Source organism: Sceloporus occidentalis, unplaced genomic scaffold, assembly GCF_023333645.1.
Source record: "Sceloporus occidentalis isolate IW3139 unplaced genomic scaffold, rSceOcc1.0.p SCAF_23, whole genome shotgun sequence".
NCBI classification, from domain to species: domain Eukaryota; kingdom Metazoa; phylum Chordata; class Lepidosauria; order Squamata; family Phrynosomatidae; genus Sceloporus; species Sceloporus occidentalis.
In genome coordinates this window covers 2,377,341-2,400,069 of record NW_028317003.1, presented here as the reverse complement: position 1 = coordinate 2,400,069, position 22,729 = coordinate 2,377,341, and the positions used below count along the sequence as shown (strand labels likewise).

General features: G+C 36.0%; 1 protein-coding gene across 1 annotated transcript in view; it reads left to right on the top strand.

Moving 5' to 3' along the window:
* Nucleotides 1-22,729, top strand: part of LOC149300678 (succinyl-CoA:glutarate CoA-transferase-like) — a 292,551-nt gene that overhangs the window by 69,982 nt on the left and 199,840 nt on the right. The window contains exons 11-12 of the mRNA XM_089484747.1: nucleotides 1,148-1,245; nucleotides 10,745-10,847. Coding sequence (XP_089340873.1) covers nucleotides 1,148-1,245; nucleotides 10,745-10,847 — 201 coding nt within the window. The remainder of the gene's footprint in view (nucleotides 1-1,147; nucleotides 1,246-10,744; nucleotides 10,848-22,729) is intronic.

The window sequence follows — 22,729 nt, the reverse complement described above, 5'->3', positions numbered from 1 at the left end:
CAAACCGATTAAATCCATATTGTTTAAATCAGATAAGCCTAAATGTGCCCTGCTTTGTAACTTGTTACAGGTCTGAGTGAATTTATTTTAGAATGTGTATGCTGCTGGTCTGGAACAGATATAATAAATGTCCAGTGAAGTGGTCGGACCAGTTAGACGATTTAAGCAATGTTAGACAGAACTATGCTACTTTATACTGACCACTACTATTACATGATAGTAAAGAATGTGTCCAGATGTAGAATCTAAGAATTCAGTTGAGTTATATAGTGTTCAGACAGCAGGACTATACCACCAACTTACAAATCACAGTAATGATGATTAGGCCATCAAACTTTAATTGAAATCATGATGTCTAAACTATGATTTTTTGCATATTTGTGACATTTGTACTTGACATGACCAGCATTTTGGGTAGGGACAGGGTTGTCATGACCAGATGTGTCAGAACGCACTAGTGCATTCAAAGAGCAAATGCCTGGTCACAGCTAAAAGGCAGAACACTGGGGCATTGTTAGATAAGTGAGGGCTGAAATACCTCAAACTGCATGTTTTAGGGAAAAAGCTATATAAATGGGTACAGATGCGTTAATGTTTCCCTTCCAGACCTATTTTTAGAACATGGTGTGGGACAAAATATTTAGAGGAATTCTCTGAGAAATATATTTTCCAGCAATTGATAGATCCAGGATATACAGCTGTCAAAAACCTCAGCTGTTAAAAACACAAAAGGGGTAACATTGATGTACCATGAAAATAAACAAGACAGGTTTTGGACCTATGAATTAGAAATGAATAAATATAAATGTGTAACTAGAAATACTCTGATTTATATGAAAACTTGATTATTATTATTATTTATTGTTTTATATAGCGCCATCAAATTCCGTAGCGCTGTACAATGGGTAGACAGGACATAACAAGTAGTATGTAACATAACAAATTGACTAACAGAGACAACAGGTGAGGATAAGTAGGATGATTAGTTGAGTAACATAAATTTCCCTAATTGTAATAATATAGGAATAATATGTATGTTTATATATAAATGCCCACACACTGTGCTGAGATGGTCAATTCATATTGTATATTGTGTTATTTTTGTAATGTTTTCTTGTTTCTAACACTATATTTTTAATTTGTGCAGGTCTTGGGGTTACCTGAACTAGTTTGCGATGCCAGGTTTACAACCAACGAACTGAGAGTCCAACACAGAAGAGAGCTCCTTTCCATATTAACTGTGAAGTAGGTCCAATATGATTATAATATCTTGATATTCAGTATATGTATACATATAGATTTATCCTTCCAAGTTTGCTTTACTAGAGGGTGATGTGGATCAAGGATATGTACAGTACACATAACACATGACATGAGCTACATTATAGAATGTAGAGATAAATATGATCTTGCTGCCTAGATTTGCTAATGGGAAAGGAATCATTGTACTTCCTGGAGTTTTCTGGGGAAGCAGTTTTAACCTTGGAAAACCCTTTGTTCAAATGATTTAAGGCACAACAATAGAACAGAAGATATGTCACCTGCTTCAGTTAGCTGAAGATGGCACAGTGTTTTCTTTGAAATTATTGTGTTCTCTTGCTATATGAAGACGATTGCATGAAGTTATGGCCAAGTGAAGCTCAATCTTACTATCAGCATAGGTTGTACTTACTGATATACATGGGGAAATGAGGGATGGAAATGTACATGTCTGTGACACCTTTTAATGGGTCAGCATAGAAAAAGTTATAAAGTGAAATACGTTTTGATGATGTAACCATTGAACCTCTAAGGCCTAACCATTTTTATGATAATAAATATATTACTATGCATGTATTCTTCCATTAAACGATATCTAGACATCTCTGTTCTCTTTGACCAGTACCATAATATTTAACCCCTTAATGACAATTGCCGGTCCTGGCACGGCACGGAAAAGCATGTGCTTTACGACAATTGACGTGCCAGGACCGGCACGTCTTTAAACGGGTGCAGAAAGCGATCTACTATCGCTTTCTGCACCCAAAAAGCGTTGCTGAATGCCTCGACCTCGAGGCATTCAGCAACGCCGCGATCGGCACGAAGGGGCCATCTCTGGCCCCTCCACGGGGCGTCAACATCCGCCATACTTTGTATGGCGGCGGACGCCCGTTTTAAAAGCGTTTAGGAGGCGATCGACGATCGCCTCCTAAACTTAAATGGTGTCGCTGGAATGCCTCGATCAGGAGGCATCCAGCGACACCAAACACTAACCTTTTGATGGGCTGTGACCGCTCCGGAGAGCGGTCACAGCCGCAGCTGCCGGCAATCTTCGCCATCAAGGAAGATGGCCGCCGTCCTGTAACAGGAACCACAAATTTTAAAAGTTCGCTAGATAGTCCAGACCATCTAGAGAACTTTGGCTCCACTTGCAGGTTGAATACGGGTACTGCATTCACCATGCAAGTCAATGGAGCCCAGCTTTCTAATCACAGTGTGATTAGTAAAAATAAATTAAAAAATAAAATAAAATTAATAATAATTAGAAAAAAATAGTAAAAAAACAGTAAAATGTAAAAATCATTTCCCACTGATGTCACTATCAGGGGAACCTCCAAGTTGAAAAAAAAGTTACATTTTTTTAAAAAAAAAAATAAAAAAAAAATATATATATATATAAAAAATATATTTTTGTGAGCAAGTCCTAAAATTAGCATATTAGCTTAAAACAATTCTCGCATGGAAAGAGTTAAAATACTGGCATATTAAATGCCCGTGGGGTGTCTACTTTTAAAAAATGTATGATTTGATGGGGTAAATTGAATGGGCCAGGTTCAACAACGTCCCAATTAACACGGGGGGAAGGATGGCCACACGTACCAAATGTGGCCTTTTAGTTCCCCCAAAAAATGACACACCCATGCATGTGGGGTATCACTGCACTCAGGAGATGTTGCTGAACACATTATGGGGTGTCGTGTGACAGCGGCATATACCAGGAGCTGTAAATTCATACATAAAGTAGGTGTGTGTGGGAAAAATACACACACAAAAATATTACTGCAAACTTTGAAAAAATGCTGGTGGTAAAATATGTGCATGCAAAGAGTTAAAATACCAGCATTTAAAATACCCTGTGGTGTCTAGTTTTGAAAAATATATGGTTTTGTTGGGCACACTGAAGTGGCCTGGCTCAAAGATGTACCAAATAGGGCATGGGCAGTGGATCCCAAATGCCAAAGTTCAACATTGAAAAAAGCGCATGCCCCAAATGTGGCCCTTTTGCCCCAAAACAGCCAGGCAAAATCATTCATGTGAGGTATCGCTGTACTCAGGAGATGTTGCTGAACACATATTGGGGTGTTTTGTGATAGTGACATATACGAGAACATTTTAATTCATACCTGAATTAAAATGTGTGTGGAAAACCAAATGCAAAAAAATGACTACCACAAAGTTTGACAAAGACTGGTGGTAGATATGGTGCATGGAAAGAGTTAAAATACTAGCATTTGAAATACCCTGGGGTGTCTAGTTTTCAAAAATATATGGGTTTATTGGGCACACTGAAATGGCCCGGCTCAAAGATGTACCAAATAGGGCATGGGCAGTGGATCCCCAAATGCCAAAGTTCAACATTGAAAAATGCGCATGCCCCAAATGTGGCCCTTTTGCCCCCAAACAGCCAGGCAAAATCATTCATGTGGGGTATCGCTGCGCTCAGGAGATGTTGCTGAACACATATTGGGGTGTTTTGTGATAGTGACATAAACTAGAACATTTTAATTCATACCTGAAGTAAAATGTGTATGACAAAACAAATGCAAAAAAATGACTACCATAAAGTTTGACAAAGACTGGTGGTAGATATGGTGCATGGAAAGAGTTAAAATACTAGCATTTGGAATACCCTGGGCTGTCTAGTTTTCAAAAATATATGACTTGATGGGGTAAATTGCATTGGCCGGGTTCAAAGATACCCGAAATTGCACATGGGGGGAAGAATTACCAGATTTGGAAAAAATGGCTTTGAAATAGCAAAACGCTACCTGTACTTATTGCCCCATAATGGGTAGAAAAAAGCAAAAAAACATAAAAACATTGGGTATTTCTAAACTCAGGACAAATAGTAGAATCTATTTAGCAGGTTTTTTCATTACCTTTTATAGATGAGTAAAAGATTTTTCAACTAAAAGTTAGAAACAGTCATTTTTTTCTAAATTTTTCACCATATTTTATAATTTTTTTAATAGTAAATAATATGATACAATCAAAACAATGTCATCTAAAGAAAGCCCTTCTTGTCCTGAAAAAAACAATATCTAATGTGTGTGGGTTCAGTAAACGGGAAAGAAGAAAATTACAGCTAAACACAAGCAGCGCAGAAATGTTAAAAAGGCCATTGTCACAAAGGGTACAAAAAGTAAAATCAGCCTTTGTCTCGAAGGGGTTAAACCAGCATGAGCGCTGAATTAATAACAATGAGGGTTACTATTAAAGTTTTGAGATTTACTGAAATGTGGGTATTTAATAGAAATACGGATAACTAGGAACATTCTAAATGAGGCGACCCTGAGATTCTTGGAATATGGCCAATATACACCCATGGTGAAAATTCTGTGTGACTCGCTGAGTGTTACCCAAATGGCTCTAATCTTGGTCCTCATGGAAACCTTGTTTTGTCATTATTTAAAGATACTTATAATTCAAACTTAATTGAAACAGGAATATGAACCATAACATATTGGTAGCAAAGGGGAGGTACACAGAACATCTCAAAGCAAAAATATACATAGTGGAGTCCCACCAATTTGGAAATTGTACCCTGCACAATAATAAGACATAGAAATAAGGATGGTAACCATGCACATTCCCATCATACCAATTGCATACACAAATATCAGTTGAACTTCTTTTTTTAACAATCCCTAAATTAATTGTTTACTAAATATACAAAAAGACATTTTGCATTTTAGTCCGTGAATTCATGTGTGGGACTGGCACCTGCCTAGGCCCTATTCAGAGTACAAGATAGGGCAATTTTTATGGAGCTTATATGTCATAAAAAGTGTGTTCTAAATTGTGAAAAATACAGTGTATCATATGGACCTTGTGGTAAAGCAAGATACAAATTTTAATTACGTCAATAAAGGAAATAAGTACTGTAAAAAAAAAAATAAAGAATGTACTTAATGCTTTCTCTACAGATCGAGGAAGCCATTTGACTTTAAATTTAGGTCAAGGGCTTTTGTTTCAGGATAGAATGATGAATGTGTCCATTGGTAATCATGGAATGCAAAGATGTTCCATCCCTGACTAAGTGTACTTAAAGGTATTTAATCTCCTCTCCCTCTGCATAAAACAGATATTAGTTACAGCGACAATGTAAAAAAATAAAGTTAAAAAAAAAAAATAAGCATCATGACATATATTTGCTTTTCCATAAAAAGAAATGAAGCCATTTATAGTGCTTGTGGGATGAGACTAAAAGATACACAAACTCTAGCTTTAAATACACCCTTGTGATTACATGGGGATGCTGAACAGTCTGAAGGCACGTTTGATACAGCTTTGGGTTGGCTTGTGAGAGCTTCAAGGAAACCACTAGTGTAACTCCAGGAATGATGTATGTGCTCGCCTTGAAAATTCATTAAGCGTACCATGAGAGGATAATATTTACATAGACTTGACTCATTGACATTGTGACTGAAAAGTCCTGATTTTGGAGCGTTCTCGTTTATTCCCTCAGTAAGTTATCCGTTTACATAGCACAATTATTATCTTATTTTATAAGTTAGCCTTAATCTTTATATATTTTTGTTTTAACATAGCATGTGTAAAGATACTTTGTGTATTTTTGCATCCATCATACTAAGACGGGAGCCAAGAATAGCTGTCTTTGTTTCTTGTAAACCTTCTGGCAATATGAGTACATGTCATTGTGTTAATTTATATTTTTTAAATAAAAGAATGGAAGTTTTGTTTGGCATCATGGATAGACCACATAAAGAATCTGTTTTTCCTCCAGGAGACAAATCATTCTTATTTCACATGTATTATATAATATTAAAATATTATGTTTACATTTCCATGTTTTTTTGTGTTACAGGATTGTCTGTTTAAAACATTGTTTTACCTAATATGATTTTTTTTTTTTTTAAAGGTAGCTTTGTTACGCATAAACCATATCCTTTGATGTATTTTCATTGAAGCTGTGGTTACCTGACCAGATTTGGAAAACACTAAATAATCAGACAGTTCACACAAAGAAATAGGAATACGATGGAGGCGTCACAAGGAGTATGGAAATAATGTAGACCAAAAATTGTCCCAGTATACAGTAACCGCCCTGCAAAATGAGGGGAGCGCTTGAGTCACCTGGAAGTAATGCCCCATGCCCCCTTCCACCTCCAGAAGCGGATGTGACACCAGAGTGGAGCAGCCCTACTTATAGCTTTGTATAGTTAGTAGCGTCAGAGAGGAGAGAAAAGCGTAAGAATCTAACCACCAACTAAATGGCTAAATGTTAGTGGCAAATGTGAAAACTTAGAGAGATGTGCAGAATCGAGAAAAAACAAATGATGTAGACATAATTTATCCCTGGAGTTTAAATAATTGAATTTAAAGTACATGATACACAGTATATAGTACATGCTAATTAATTTGATCTGAACACCAACAACTAAGGTGTAATTTGCCCATCGGCCAGGATAATTGTGGTTGGGGGCTTTCATTGGTACCCTGTCCTCTACTCACACCAATACCAGCTTCTTCGGTACCCTTTTTGTGAGAAGTATCTAAAAGATAAATGCTTGCACACTTTTATTATTGTACTCATTATTTATATCATTTTACTTGTTGTGCAATAAAACACCTTTGTCATTTATCCTGCCTTCTGACCTAATTCAGAAACCACAGCATATATGTGCACATGTGGACTGGTATGGCAGACAAGTGTTCACATACCTGCAAGCCATTCTTTATAGAAGATGGGTTGAATTACATTTATATCCACTATTTGAAACTGTTCTCCTTCCAAGACCCTTATACCTATAGGAACCTTCTAACACCACCAATCATTGACCTGAAATCTCACATACGCATTATTTATTATCTCCTGTGGATGTCCCACAAGAACTGAACTCTTTTTACAAGGATGTGCTAAACTCCTTTTGGTTGTTATTATTGCCCACTCATATAGAAAGACATTTATTGCATTTTAACTACTTTTCTATATAGTGCTTCAGAATATTGTATTACTGTTTAAAAAAAGGCTTGTCACAGTAATTACTGTGCTCTTTATATTATATGCAAGCAACATGTAAGTCTTCATCAGGAGGTTAACCACAATGCACATGATCCTCTGCAGTTATCTGAAGGAGAATCATTAGAATTGTAGTTAATCCACAACAGAAAAAACATTGACCCTTGCTCCAATTTAGCTCTTGAAAACTTGAGATTCTACACTGTTTGTGATATTGTGGTCTAATTTCTCTCTGTCTGCATGAGCTTTGATCCTTAGATGAATCCAATGCATTTATAAGGGATATGAAATTGCTGTAGAATTTGCTATATGTCATAAATTGCGTGCAAGTAAAATTTTGGTCCTTCTAGTGTTTTTGTGATTTTTGGACTTATGTCACATGAGGAAAAGTGCAGTGATCATTAAAACAAAACATGGCATGCATATTGCAAGTCCAAATACACAAAACTCACAGTGTATGATGACTGACAACACACAAGAGGGATTCAATCAAAGACGTTTATTGATGGTCTGTGTCGACTGCATCATTCCATAAACAAACATTTGTCAGGGTTACACAATGAGAAAAAACAACTATTTAAATATATTTACTATTAAAGGAAGAGGTCCAAAATATTTGGAATAGGCAACATGGAGGGCACTAGTGAAAACCATAACATCATGCTGTACTGAAACAGATGTTGTCAATGAAAAGTGAGTCAAGTATATACAGCATTTTTATATATGTATTTGAGGATATATGCATTAGACTAAAAACCTCCAGTCCACTTAAAGATACTTAAAATGATTATGTTGCTGTTTAGTAATTTTCACTAACCCCTTGAGTGCCAAGCATCTACACTACTGTTCAAACATTTGGGGTCACTTAGCTGCTTTCATGGAAAACAAGGACATTGCTAGCTGTGCTAACATAATTGTGAAAGGTTTTTCTAATGATAAATTAGTCTTTTAAACTTAAACTTGGATTCGCTAGCACAAGGTGCCATTGGTGATGCAAGTAATAAAAGGCCTCTGTACGCAGATGTTCCATAAAAATTTCCAGCTACAATAGTCATTTACAACATTAACAACATCTACACTGTATTTCTGATCTATTTGATGTCATTTTAATGGACAAAATTTGCTTTCCTTTAAAAAACAAGGAACATTTTATGTGACCCTAAACTTTGAAACAGTAGTGTATAAGCTAGATGGTTATCCAAGTGGAGCTAAAGAGGCTAACTACATATCATATAAGTAACCTCCCCTCCCATGATCGCTCAAAAACAATTACTAAACTGTGTATAAAGGGTTGCTGAGCTAATATTTCACTTTCTCATATTGTTTTAATTGTCACTGATCTTAAAAGAAAAAAGGTCCGATCCCTGCCTGTAAGACTAATGTCACTACCACTTACCACTGTAAGTAACAAAAATAAAATTAAACTCCATGGATGCTGCTAGCTGATCTGTTGTTAGATTACGGTTGAGTGTCTGGGCAATGTTTCCGACTGATGATTTCTACCTTAATAAAAAAAGGTAGACATCACTGCCCCTTTAATTATTAGATAACCTTACACATACAGACTGAGATGAGGGTTCCTGCCTCTTTATAATACCTAGACAAATAATTTCTACATGATACAATACCTTAGGAAAATAAAATGTCTCTGACAAATGGTATTCAGTCCTTATCATGAAAGAATGGCTTTCTACTAACTTTACTACCTTAATTTATATCTAAGGCAGGGCTTGACAAATTTGTTATAAATCTAGGAGCCAGCTAAAAAAGTTAAAAAACTTTTTTTGCCCCTGCACCCGTACTTTGCCCCAGCACCCACACTTTGCCCCACCACTTTGCACTGCACCCACACTTTGCCCCAGCACTCACACTTTGCACCCACACTTTGCCCCAGGACTTAGTCTCGAGTTATTGATTGTTAACACCAATCACAGTCCTGCCCAGACATACCCAGGTTCCAGCATGTACTGGCTGACTTGGCATGATAGGAGTACATGCTGAAACCTTGCTTGCTGCCCCCCCCTTGTGTATTGATGCTGCACATCACTTAGAGCCCCATGTGCCATGCTCCTCCCCCCACTTACACAACCATGCTATCACACACACACTCATTCATTCTCCTTCACACCCTTACCTGCACTGCAGATCTCTCACACGCAGACTTCCATAGGGGCCCTGCTGCGTCTATCTCTGTCTCTCTGCACGAACTTCTCTTGTCCCGCCCACTGGGAGGAGGAACAGAGCAGTCATGTGACTCCTCTGGTTTCCTGCTTCCTGTGGCCACTCCAGCACAAGAGACGCTGCTTGCACATTAAGAGCAACGCACAGCTAAGCAGTGCGGCCCCTGCGGGGATTTTTTTCAGCCGTTTTTTTTTACATTTCGGCATTTTGCCGAATGTGTGTTTCGGCCACTGGTTTGGCTCACATACACCTAGGCGCCAGGACAAAATTATCAGTCGCCATGGCGACCTGGGATTTGTCGAGCCCTGATCTAAGGACAACTTTTTTTTTTTTATTCAATAAGCACCTAGATTTCCTTGAAAGATAAAGCCCACAATACCTGTTACTTGTTTGTTTCTTCTTAAATCACCATACCCAAACAAAGTGTTGCCAAATACCTGAAACATCGGATAATCCAGCCTAGCACTTTTTGAACAATATAATGACATTTTGCAGATGACCTGTCAACAGACTTAACCTCCCTCAGATTAAACAGTTAGTACTAGCACAAAAAGTAAAAAAGGATTATATAACAGGGTTTTGGCTCAGCACCGCGTCTCAAAGACCCTAATCATACAACTTTATTTCCTGCTTACCCCTATCAAAAGGTCACATCAGCTGCCTGTGTGCATACACCAGTCGTATTGCTGACTGGGAAAGCAACTTTTAACAGATGACTTTTTTTTGTAACAAATGTTCTGTGATCACAGCTTTCACCAGGTTGCAAATATAAATTTGCCCGAATACAGGATGTGTAGAGTGCATTGTGGTCCATGGCCCAGTGACCCTGTAATCCATGTTTCAAAATTATGTTGCTAATAAATGTGAACATCGCTTAGCTATCTAACAGTTGCGGTTGCTATTTCCGACATATGTTTCACATATGATAGGCAGGAAAAAGTCAGGACTGTTTCATATCAGATTTTTCAGATCAAAACGCGAGCAGCTCTATATTTCATTTTTTTCCCTTTCCAGTAGAATGTTAATGCTTTTGTTTTACAAATGTGATGATCATTAGAGTACAAAAGGCCTTGAGGAAATCTACTGACCATATATGAAATTGCTGATAATTTTGGTTTGCGTCTTGTATTAAGACTATCAGATAGAATTACAAGGCTCTTTAACCATGTTATTTGCCTGAGGGTTTAACTTTCACATTTCCGCTGAACATTTTTGTTATAATATTGGCTGCTTGGGAATAAACCAGCGTGGTAGTGCTTTATATCCTTTGGATTTTTTTTAAAGAAGGAGTTCAAGCCACAATCTTTTGTTTGTTTCCAGGTTCTCAGAAAAAAGCACCAGTGAATGGCTAAAGCTTTTTGAAGGCAGTGGTATTCCTTATGGCCCAATCAATAGTATAAAAGAAGTCTTCTCTGAACCCCAGGTTAGTTAACCTTTATGGGTTTTTGCGTTATACGTTATATTATTTTTTTGTGATCCCTTTACACCAGTTGGTTGAAAAATAATAAAAAAATTGTATGTTCATTTCTATTTTTTTAAGTTGAATCATTGCAAATTTTCAGATATTGTGATAGAATTAAGATTTTTGTATATAATATGGTATATTATGGAATATTATATTATATTGTATGTGTGTATATATATATATATATATATATATATATATATATATATATATACTTCCCCTTAGATATTGTGTGATGTTAATAATTGTTCTTTTGTTTGTTTAATATGACACATTTTATTTTTATTTGAATGTGTTGTTTCAAGATGTGGAAGAATTTCAACAACTTTATAGCTTAAGTGCTCAGCTAGTGTATATGAGACCAGTGATTATTTTGGGGCTTTTAATCTTCACAAATGGACCTTTTTCATTTTATGGTTTGCCTTATGTGACATCATCCATTTATTAAGTACATAAGTACAAGTGGTGTCTGGCAGTCTACTACTGAGTAAATGGACCTGATGGGGGAATCAAAGATCTTCCTTGTAAATGGCTTACTCAGCAGGGCACACTGGGGAAGCTTATAAGGTGATATGCCCCAAGTGTGATGCAGAGGGGCCGTGGTCTCGTAGACCTGCTAACCTTAGTCAACCTAGGCCACAATGCATTGCCCGCTAGACAACTGGTATTAGTGGAGGAAAAATGAACAATAGTGAAACAATTTAAATGCTTATTTGATAAGATCAGTTTTGATATTACCAGTGGATATTAAGATGGGGCTAGATGTTATGTGGAAGTGAGTTGTAGTGATATGGAACAGGCCAAGAACATGAATAGAGAGTAAGGGATAAGGGAAGCCTCAGGTCATGATTATAGTAGAAAAGGAATATATTCTAAAGAGGGCAGAAACATATGGTGAATCAGAATTTCAAATCTCAAAGTAACATCATTTCAGAAACAATAATTATTATTTCATAAGAATACATTCATATTAATATATCAAACATGTTTAAAAAGTGTGAAACAGCTATCCTTAGGTTTAATCAGTCTGTGTTAACAAATACATTTGTGGTATTTAGTCATCTGAACAGGTACATTTCATGTGTTGGATTTGCTACAGTAGACTGGAAAACATTTGAGGAGGAGGGACACACACTAAATTGAAGCATTATGTACACAGATGTAGGATAGTACATACAGTTTTTATGTTATGTGTTTCTGTAAATCTTTTTTCCATATGAAAGACTGTATATTACAACTTAATATTCCATACGTTTTATTCAATGTCTCAAAGTCTACACGAACCATATTATAGAAAATATGTAACATATCATGGCTCTATTTTTTTCATGGTCTGGTCCTTGTCATGCTTTCACTCAAGTAACTGGAACAAACATTTGCTATGACCTTTTTTTTTTTTTTTACAAACATATATATATATATATATATATATATATGTAGTAATAAGTGCTTTCAGTGCACTTAATGCATCATACTGTACACTTTTACCAGATGTGACAGTGAACACTTCCTGGATGCGTTTAAAATGGAAGAATTTCAACTAGATAGTCTCGAGGTTAATCAAACCAATCAGGCTTCCACAAATAAACAGATGAAAACAACATATAATACTTCCAGTCGTCAAATTCTTTAAGTTCTCTATTTGCTGTTTTGTTTTGCGTGGAATATTTATCTTAGCCGGAAGAACTGTGTAAGAAAGCGCAACGGTCTTATGGGACAGGAAGAATACTGTTTCTGTAGAAATGTTAAATTAATTTTTATAGCCATGTGAAGTCTGTGACTGGTTGTTAAGGGATGGCTCGCTGCCATTGGGTGGAGTTTTGTTTTGATATCCTTTTCTAGAAATGCAGGTGTTTGGCACAGACTGGAAATCATGACCAGCTGTGAAATTTCACTGCTGATTATTCCCTCTTAATATTTTTCGGTGGTAATGCATCACAAACTGTGTATTCCACCTGATAAAGTCCACTTGTGTGGCAGAAACTATGGTGCCTTGCTTGCACCATTTATCTATTCTCTCCCACTTGAAGGACAGTGCTGCTTCTTGAACATGCGGGGGGGGGGGGGGCTGGAAGTAAATTGTCAGCTCATACACCATCCTAGACAAAATCTTTACTGCTCACTTCAAATTAAACACATGTGCACAGAATTGTCTTCTCAACTGCTACATTCTGAATCTGACATTTATAATAAATTATTGAGCTTTGACCCGGAAGCTCATCTTAATCCCTTCTGTGTCATAGTGATCAGCAGCTCTAGGTACAATTAAAACTGTGCTGACCTCTTTGACTTCAAAGTGGTTATCTGGAACTCATTCCATTTTTAGGAATGTTGTGTCTTTCCTTTGTTTCATAATGTACACTTTGTCCCTAAATAGGAAACAGTATTGGACACATATTAGTCAAACATTTTGCAATAATAAGTCAATTTCCTTTCCTTTATTGGTTACAAACTCCAATACCCAATAACATCTATCGTTTATTCCTTACCAGTTTAGCTGTCCTGAAAGCTAGTATGGTTGATATTCCAAATTGCATTCACTTTTAAGTTTGTATTTTTGTTTAGGGAACCGCAAAACCACATACTATTCTGTGCTTATATTCCCGAGGCTGCTATAAATAAGACCAGATTGAGGTCATCCATTAAGATTTAAAATCTTGTTAAGAGTTTGTTTAATGTACTATTTTGCTTGATTAAAGGATAAGAACTTCTTACAAAAAAAGAAGAAAAAATGGAAATAATACTCTGTATTGGACAAAGTGTTTTTTTTCTACAGAAAACACACTTCTAATATTATTCCCATTTTTTGTTGTATTCTTTAAAGTAATTGGATAAAAATAAACTTACCATACAGATGTTTTTATCTCCATGGATGTTTAGAATATATACTAATATGCTAGCACGCAAGCTTCCGTAGAATAATCTGTGAAGTCCTGTTGATGTCACCGGTGATGTACACATGTTGCTCACATGCTTAGGCACCGAGAGAGAGTCAAGTTGTTTCTTCCAGACAAAGTGAAAGAAATGGCTTTCAAATACCCAAAGTAATAGGCAAATAGCCCATGAGAAAATATAGTCTTTAGTTGAAGGTTATACTTTTATTGCTGTAGCATAATAAAGGTTAGATGGTTTCCAACTCCATTACCATACTGGGCGGGAAATCCATGTTATTATTATGCCACAGGTCTGTTAACATTGTACCGATATAAACTTTTAAAAGAAAAAATGGCTTACACTGTTAATCCTCATACCATCCATCTGCTGCATGAGCGGACCTTGTGAGTAGAACGTACCAGGAGATCCTCTTGGCTTTAATATACTGAACTATATTTACCATAGTAGAGATAGGGTACAGTTCTGGAACAGCTCAACGTCACTGCCAGTTTTTTTCAACCATCTTAATAGACCTACAGTTCATCAGGTTTTTTAGGCCTGTGAGTAATCCATTGACCACGATTGATAAGGTAAACATATATATTCAAAGTCCCCCTAGGGTTCTTTTAATCAGGATTCATAGAGCTGGTATTCTCTGTACTGGCTTCGCTCTTGCATCACTACATGGTTTCTTATCCCAGTTGCTTTACTAAATCTTTGCATAGTGTTATTTCTTACAGTAGTATCACCTAAAATGGATCTAGAATTGTACATATCTACCTCTATTATACATATTTATTGAGTCAGTAAGGTAATGTGGGTATAATGGCTATAGAGAAAAGACCAAACTGGGGCTGTTCCCAGATACTTCCAAGATAATAATACAGAAAATGATACAATAGGTGTCAATACAAAAGTTTGCCGTTATAGCGAATAAATTCTGTGAATAATAATTTTTTTATAAATTATATTTATTGTTTTATACTTATTGAAAATACATTTGTAATCTCACAATTTATCTTTGGCGCTGACACGTAGTGTATCAACTGCTATACATATTTATTGACCTTATAGAGAAATTGGCACTCTCTCTCAATAAGAATGCTTTATACATGTGACCTGTCCTGTCATTGAAATATCTGGAAAGGTGCTATATGTTTGAGACCAAACAAAATTAAGAAAATACGATTAAACTAAAGAGTCAGTATTTTATTGGACTATAGCCCTTAAAGTAACAAAGGTACAGTAAAATGGTAGCAATATCTCTCTCAAAGGAAATAAGATAACAACATGCTGGTTTGGAAAATGGCCGCAGAGACCTCAAAAGAGTAAGAAAGTATAAAACATGTGGCAATGATTACAGAATAATCAGGCTAAAAAGAAGAGGAGACATGGTATATTTTACATTGGAAATGGTGCTTAAAGCAATATAAATATAGAATAAGATTACAGGTTTATTGTAGGTTTTACATAACAATGCCATTTAGTGTAAATGCTTTACTGCTGTTGTGAATGTTGCATATGCACTGAAACTTTTGCAAAGGTGATTTGTCAAACATTGTTATTGATAGCCACTTTTTATTGCACGCATATGGTTTATATTTTACATATACAGTTACATGCTATAAATGTTTGAAGATGACATATATGATGTTCCAATTGTATATACTAATAACGCTAACATTATTACTAGGTTCATGTGCAAAAACTAATACTGTCAAGGCCAATTGGAAAATCCATCTCAAATTCTTAACTTGGCTTTAAAACTTGAGATATCTTAAATGTGCCATATAGCCAAATAGAAAAGTCTTCCAAAACTGTAGTTATAAGAAATACAATATCAGAAAATGCTTCTGGATTTCCATGGACAGTGTTGTCTTCCTGTCTTAGCATCCTGCTGTCCCACCATCTGTCCATGATTTAAAGCTGTGATTTAAACTTCTTACCCCATGAAGGAGAGCACAATAATCTTGTCATTAATGGGTTCAATGACCACGTTCTTCATGCTGTAATGTATGTCTAGTTTGGGGTAATAATGTCTGCCCAAGTACATAACTTAAATTATTTAGTCATTTTTGTCTGTTTTAATTTGGGTTATTGTATGGATTGTAAACTTGCAAAAGCAGGACCTTATATTTCTTCTGCACAAGTATGTCTAACGTGTGTTAATGTTATTGTCAGCTTTGTGTGTATTGTCAGTTTTAATGTAACTGTTAATTTTCACGCTTCCCTGTTATAACATTACAGAATCTGGATAAAAAAGCAAGTTTGTAGTAGCATACTCTCATCAGTGTTCCCTCTAAGCTGTGCGCACACGTCCAAAAATTGTGCGCACAACAGTTTTTCCCAATTTAAAAAAAATATATATATAATTTTTTTTGATCCTTTATGCGGTGCGGATATTGTGCGCACATAATTTTGGCTCTGGGAAAATTTTTGCACAAGAGAAATTTTCTGCGCACGCCACCTAAGAAAAATTAGATGGAACATTGACTCTCATGAGTCAACTTGGATTTGCATTCGCAAAAACTTACCCCCATTTGCTTAAAGGTGCTGTTCCATATAGGGGCCTCTTATAATGCCCCCAGATAAGTTCTGCATTGTCTAGAGGGAAGTAAACAAAACCTACCTGTCATTTTCCCCCTTTTAATTCTCTCTGACATTCAAAAAATGCCTTTAAAAACTTTATTGAAATACTAGTTTCCTAGTAACAGTCCTGCCAATCCTATAAAGCTTTCCCCTATGTATTACATCACAATGGGTTGACCACCTACAGCCATGCCCATGCTTGTGCACATGAAACAGCAAAACTCTACAGAATTGTCCCGCTGTCAGAAATATCTGATGTGGGAATCATGGCTGGTAATGAAGGGGTCAGCCTCTGCTAAACAAATTGTCTACGTATTCTTAGCTGAGTTCCACTACACTCTATGGGCAACAGGCACAGCACAGTCCCACAAGCCCTTAGAGATTCTATGATGTCAGAGATGGGCAGGCTGAGACCGACAGGATTAATTGGTACCATCTAAATGTTTTCAAGAACGAAATACGGTAAAACTGTGTGTTATTTAAAAAAAAAAAAAAAGAACAAGTTAGTTTAAGATATGCTACTTTATGCTACATACTTGTATAATAATCAAGGAAAGTTGGAAAAAAGAGATCTATGTGGAACAAAACCTTTAACAATTGAGTTGATATCAGTTGAGACAAGCAAATAACCTGTGGTTCATTTAACTACAAGTTGTAAGTTGTAATACTCACGTATTTCACCTCGTATTGCCAGAAAAAAAAACACATAATTGGGGTTCCTAAGACCAAGGTGGGCTCCACCTTTCCTACCACATATGTGGTGGGAGAAAGGTAATAGTATTGAAAATAAAAACCCAGAACCTATAGTTAGTTTTAATAAATTAATGTTTCTAAAGGCTGTGAAGTATTTCCTAAAGGCATTCCCCTTTAAGGCCAGTTACCTCAAGCATTATACTACCTGTACCAGGTACTTAAAGGTATTAAAACACATTGAAGGTGAGTTGTTTTGTATAAAGACAGGAATTGTGATTCTTTTCAAAAATATGGTCTTAAAAAAATTAAAAAAGAATTGATAGATTAGATTATGATTTTTGTTGGCTGAAACCTTGGTGAACCTGCTTTCAGAAGTCAACATATATATTGCCAAAGCAAATAAAATCCATATATACATTTAGGGAGATTTTTTTTAATGTTTTCACCATTCATAACTTTAAAAGAAAGTAAAAAAAAAACAACTATTCACTTGGGTTTTTCCTGTCTGGATTTAAAGGCGGGTTGGTTATCCGCCAAACTCAATGTCTATTTGACTCTAGCACCTCTCTGTAGAGCTGAATTATTCCCCCAAAGTATTGACTTTAACTCTCCAATTTAAATTTGGCTTTCAATGTATAATGGCAATTGAATATTTTGAGAACCAGTAATAAATAAGGATTTAAAATGCTGATTGTTCTGTCTAGTAGTTGTATTGCTTTGCAATTTTGTTTGCATCTTTACTATATGGTCACTATAGTAAAATTCATATATGATCACATCTGCTAAGGTCACACAATGGCTAAGAGTTTGCTTTTCTGGTTCCTCCTGTATGGAATGAAATAAAACGAGACAAAGCATTTTTAAGTGAAAACATTCAATAACATGTTATGTTTATGAAGATAATGTCTTATGCTTGGGGCGCTTCAGTAAATGAAAATTGAGAAAGTTTTGATTATAAAGCAGATGGCTTACTCCAAGATTGTTTTTTAATGCAAGTTTCAGAGGAGCGTTATTACAGTTGACTGAATTAGATTGCAGAAGGCTTCATTGAGTTCTTTCAAGAACAGAACATACCTATCATATACAAAGCTGACTGCGACAGAGCAGAATATATAAACTGATCGCTCAACCAAGTATATACAAGCAAACATTTGTGTACAATCCATAAAACAATTGACATGAAACATTATATAAGGATGAGATGAACGAAGAGGGTGGTTAGGGGTGTATTGGTGGGCAGTCCCACTGACACCATGGGGCGTCCTAGCTGACAGGGCAAGCACTATTGTGAGTGGAGAGTGGGGCATGCCTCAACACATCTCCTGCAACCTGGAGTGACCCAGCGAGTTCTCGGGGTGTGATCAATACTGAGGTTGTCAATTCTCAACAAAAAAAAAAACAAAAACAAAATTAAAGCAAAATCTACAAGCAAAAGCCTAGCTCAATATGAGCACCAACTAAACACAAATTAACCTAACTAATCAGCAGGGAAATAATCTAGCAAAATAACATTGATTTTAAAATGTTCTAACCTCTTCACTTCTAGCTGTGTGGCTCAGCCCTTGTCTCAGCAAGTTCAACCACTAATTTTGCAATATTTTAGGCTGAGCTTGAAGGCCTACTAATTAGACACAGGAGAAAGGGTAGATACTACAGGAAAACCCTGATTTATAAACACCTCCCTTCTACCACTGTGTCTAACTAATAATTGCTCTTTAAATAAATATTTTAAGCGCTTTTTTCGAGCAGCAACGTCTGTGCCCTGTCCCAACTCATGAATATTTTTAGGAGCTTTTTAAAATGCGCAATTTGTTGCCATTTTAAGACCAGTTCATTTAAGCAGACTAATTTTGTTTAGTGCCAACATTTCCACAGAAGCTACATTTGTCTTTAAAAAATCTACTTGAAAACACATTCAATGATTCTTTTTCTGTAACTTTAGCCTTGGCATGTCTTGAAAAAGAAATATTCTTTTAAATAACGGTAATTCCTCTTTCTTCTTTCCTGCAATAATTAAATTAGGAAATTACTTAAAGGGATTTTGCAAGCAATAAGGGAGGCTTAAAATAAAATCCCTAAAAATAGTGGTATTTTGTATCGACAATAGGTCTATACTACTTAAAATGGGGGAAATTGTCTCCACATCTTGGAGAGTAAGCCACACAATTCAAATAATCTCTATTCCGTATCAGGGATTAGTTTAGAGGCAGCTGTTTTAACTTACAGTTTGATTTGGCATTGTGCATTTGCAAAATCCTGTTTTGTATTGCTGCTATAAACACTCTAGTTTTAAAAAGCACACCAATTTTTTTCTGTCATACAATTTAAATGAGGTGCCCTTGAAGAAGTAAGATTCTGTTAGATACAAATTGTAGCCCCATTTGTACCAAAGGGTTTAAACAATTGATTGTGTGATAGGGCTTACCTATGTGATACTATACGATTGAAAAAGATAATAATGCTTAGTAAAAAAAAAAAAAAAAAAAAAAAAAGTGAGTTGCTAAAACGATCTGTGGCTGAAGTGCAATAGTAACTATGACATGTGGTGCGCTTTGCACCTGCCTTTTCTGCTATTATTTTTGTATATATGCACTTAATATGTATTATTTAATAAATACTGTGTTTGTATGTTGCATGTTAAAATGAAGCTAGGTAAAATTAAAACAGAAGAGATATTTATTCAGCCCTGTATACCTTTACCAACCTGCTTTTCAATGTACTTGCTTGTGACTTCCCTCCTTGTATCAAAGTGGTGCCATCTGTATCATAGGCAACCTACAAGAATACCCAGGTGTCCCTGCATGTAGTGTGCAGTTCCGTTTGAAGGGGGGCAGTAAAATATGTCCTCCCACCCGTAACAAATTGGTATCTTTAGTTCAGGTCAGGTCAGATCTGGCTGGGTTCAGTGATGGATTCAGTCAACTTACTTTAACACCCACTAACTGTAACACCATACACTAACACCCACACATACGCTCTGACATTGTCCACTTATACATACATACACACACACATTCCCTCCCATTCTTTCACACACCACTAACCCTAGGCTCACCCCTGAACACCCACGCACTCATGCTAACCGCATACAACACTAACAGCATACACACCTACTAACACACACTCTTTTTTATCCTTCCTCCTCTACTCCTTCTCACCCTCACCACAGAATGTTTGGTCAGTTTGAATGCATTGCAGTTGAGAATGGGTACATTTTGTCACCCTACCCCCAACCTTTCTTGCCAGTGCCATGGACAGGATGCCACTAAATTCATTTCTGAACTAAGGTGCAAGTTTTGAACTCCACAGAACCATGTGGGAAGGTAGTTACTTAATGAGTAAAAAAAAAAAAGCAGTGAAATGCTGTATAGATTGAAGGGACATGGGAAATAATAATAATAATAATGAGTTAGTTTTAGTTAGTTGATGTTTGCCTCTTTGAATATTGCTATTTAGGTCCCATGAGCAACATATTTCTATATATTTCGGATGTAAGTTTTCTGTGAAGCCAATAAAAATGTATTAAGAGAACAAGTTGGCATTTAGGATTGACCATGTACTGGACTATCACATCTTCAGAAGGGAAGCTTTACATGTTAATGAACTGGAGACATGGTAGTTTTACCCTGACTCTACAGTTTCAGATATTGGAGTAAAACGTCTCCAATTTAACACAAGTCTGAGCATTTTATCGCAGTTCCCACTCATCTCATACTTTGTTGAAATTATAATGCTTTTTTGTCTGTTTTGGCTTTTTTGCTTGCTGTCCTTATTTGAAAGCTTTCGTCTTAAAATGAATCTGACCCATAGCATTCAGTTTCTTGGCTATGCTTCCTGTAATTATTTAACTTCTGTGACATCCGCTGAAATGTTATGTTTCTAATATAATGCATTTTCTGAGACCCTGTTACTTTCCAGTTATCAGAACATGTACAGGTCCATATGGCTCTGCATGCTGAGTGATATTCATTTCTTACATTTGTGGCTATTTTAGGGAATTAGTCAAACTAAATTAAAAGATGCTGCCGTTTCAGTATATTTGCCAGATGACTGTTCTGTTACTTTTTAGGGAGGAAACTTTAACAAAGCTCATGTTTATTTTTCTTGGCTTCTTTTTGTAATTTTTTAAGTGAATAATATCTGTAATTGCTATCTTAATGTATTTCATAGCAAATATAATAGGGTAGTCGGATAGATAATAGAGTGCACAGACAGGAAAAGGGCAAAAATAGGTTAGGATAGATATAAAGAGAATGTAAATGTGTATGTTAATTAAAATACAAAATCGTGGAAAAAACATGATAATTGAAGTAACTGTAAAACATGTGAGTAAACTGACAAGCAACACAATATGTGTGTGTTATCATAGATTACACTACTGTCAGACAGTGTCAAAAACACACAATATGAACAAAAGAGGGTTATATGAGTTCCAAGGTTTTGAGGATCACTGCTGGAGTATGGAAATGGACCTTTATGAAGGACACACCATTAAATGCCCCGTGGGCTGGCTGAAGCCACACAAGTATACCTATATAAAACTAAACATGCCTGACCACACATTTTGAAGATGTCAGTACGAGGGATTCTTATTTAGTCTGTAGTCATGACTACTGAACTGTGCCATTTCAAAGAACAGATAGTTTTAGGAAGACACTGTTGTCAAGGATTACCGGTTTGAGAAATTGCTTTAACTTCCAGGCTAAAACCCCAGAAATAGACTAAACTATGTTATAGATATGTGGTTACTTTAAATACACCCTTCAGTGTCACTTTAATATTTGTGTGTTCCCGAATATTGTTTATGCTGTTCTCAAACAAAACCCTTAGAACATATGGGTATGAGCTCATCATTATGAAATCACTAATATAATGAAATCATAAAAGCATAGTTTCCTCCATTAGCATTTTATGTTTAACTGATTCACAAACTAAAAAATATGAACGCATGCACTTCCTTCTTTTCTAAGCAGCAAAGTATGAAGCGTTCTGTCTTGACAGATGTTAGGTCAGGCCGTTTGACGTGGTGCACACATATGGCAACTGTAGTCAATTCACAGTAAGCGGATTGTTTAGTTAAAGCAAGCAAAAACAAACAATTGGCATCTAATGCATGCCTTTGATCTGTTTAGAATTTGTCATGGTATTCATATGATGCCAGTTATTGTCAGCTCTAATAAAAAACAAGTTTTCCCATCTATTGGATTTTAAAGTTGGATTTCTACAAAATTATGGTTTTTCTCTTGCCTTTGATGATGAACAAATAAAATGTGAGTGCATTAATTCAAATATTGATTTAATCACAAATGATTCAATTTTGACACTAAAAAATATTAATCTGTATGAAAAAAACAAATAAAAAGTTACCTAACATTGGTTTCCTCTATTTTCAAAAAATATAATCGCCTACATTTATCCAAATATACAAATTGAGAGAATTTGTAATTCAATCTCTGCTTGTTGCCTTGACAATGTGAACATTTCCTTTTGAAACCACTATTCCTATTGTCTTCTTATATTGTCTAGTAACTCTGTAGGATTGCAGGGTAGAAGGCAACCAAAGGTATACTTGGCCAACTCAGCCTTTTCTGGGCTTTTAGGATGAATTTTCAGTGGTTGTCTGCCATTGTTAAGTTATTGTTATTTATTGTTTTATATAGTTCCATCACATTTCACAACACTGT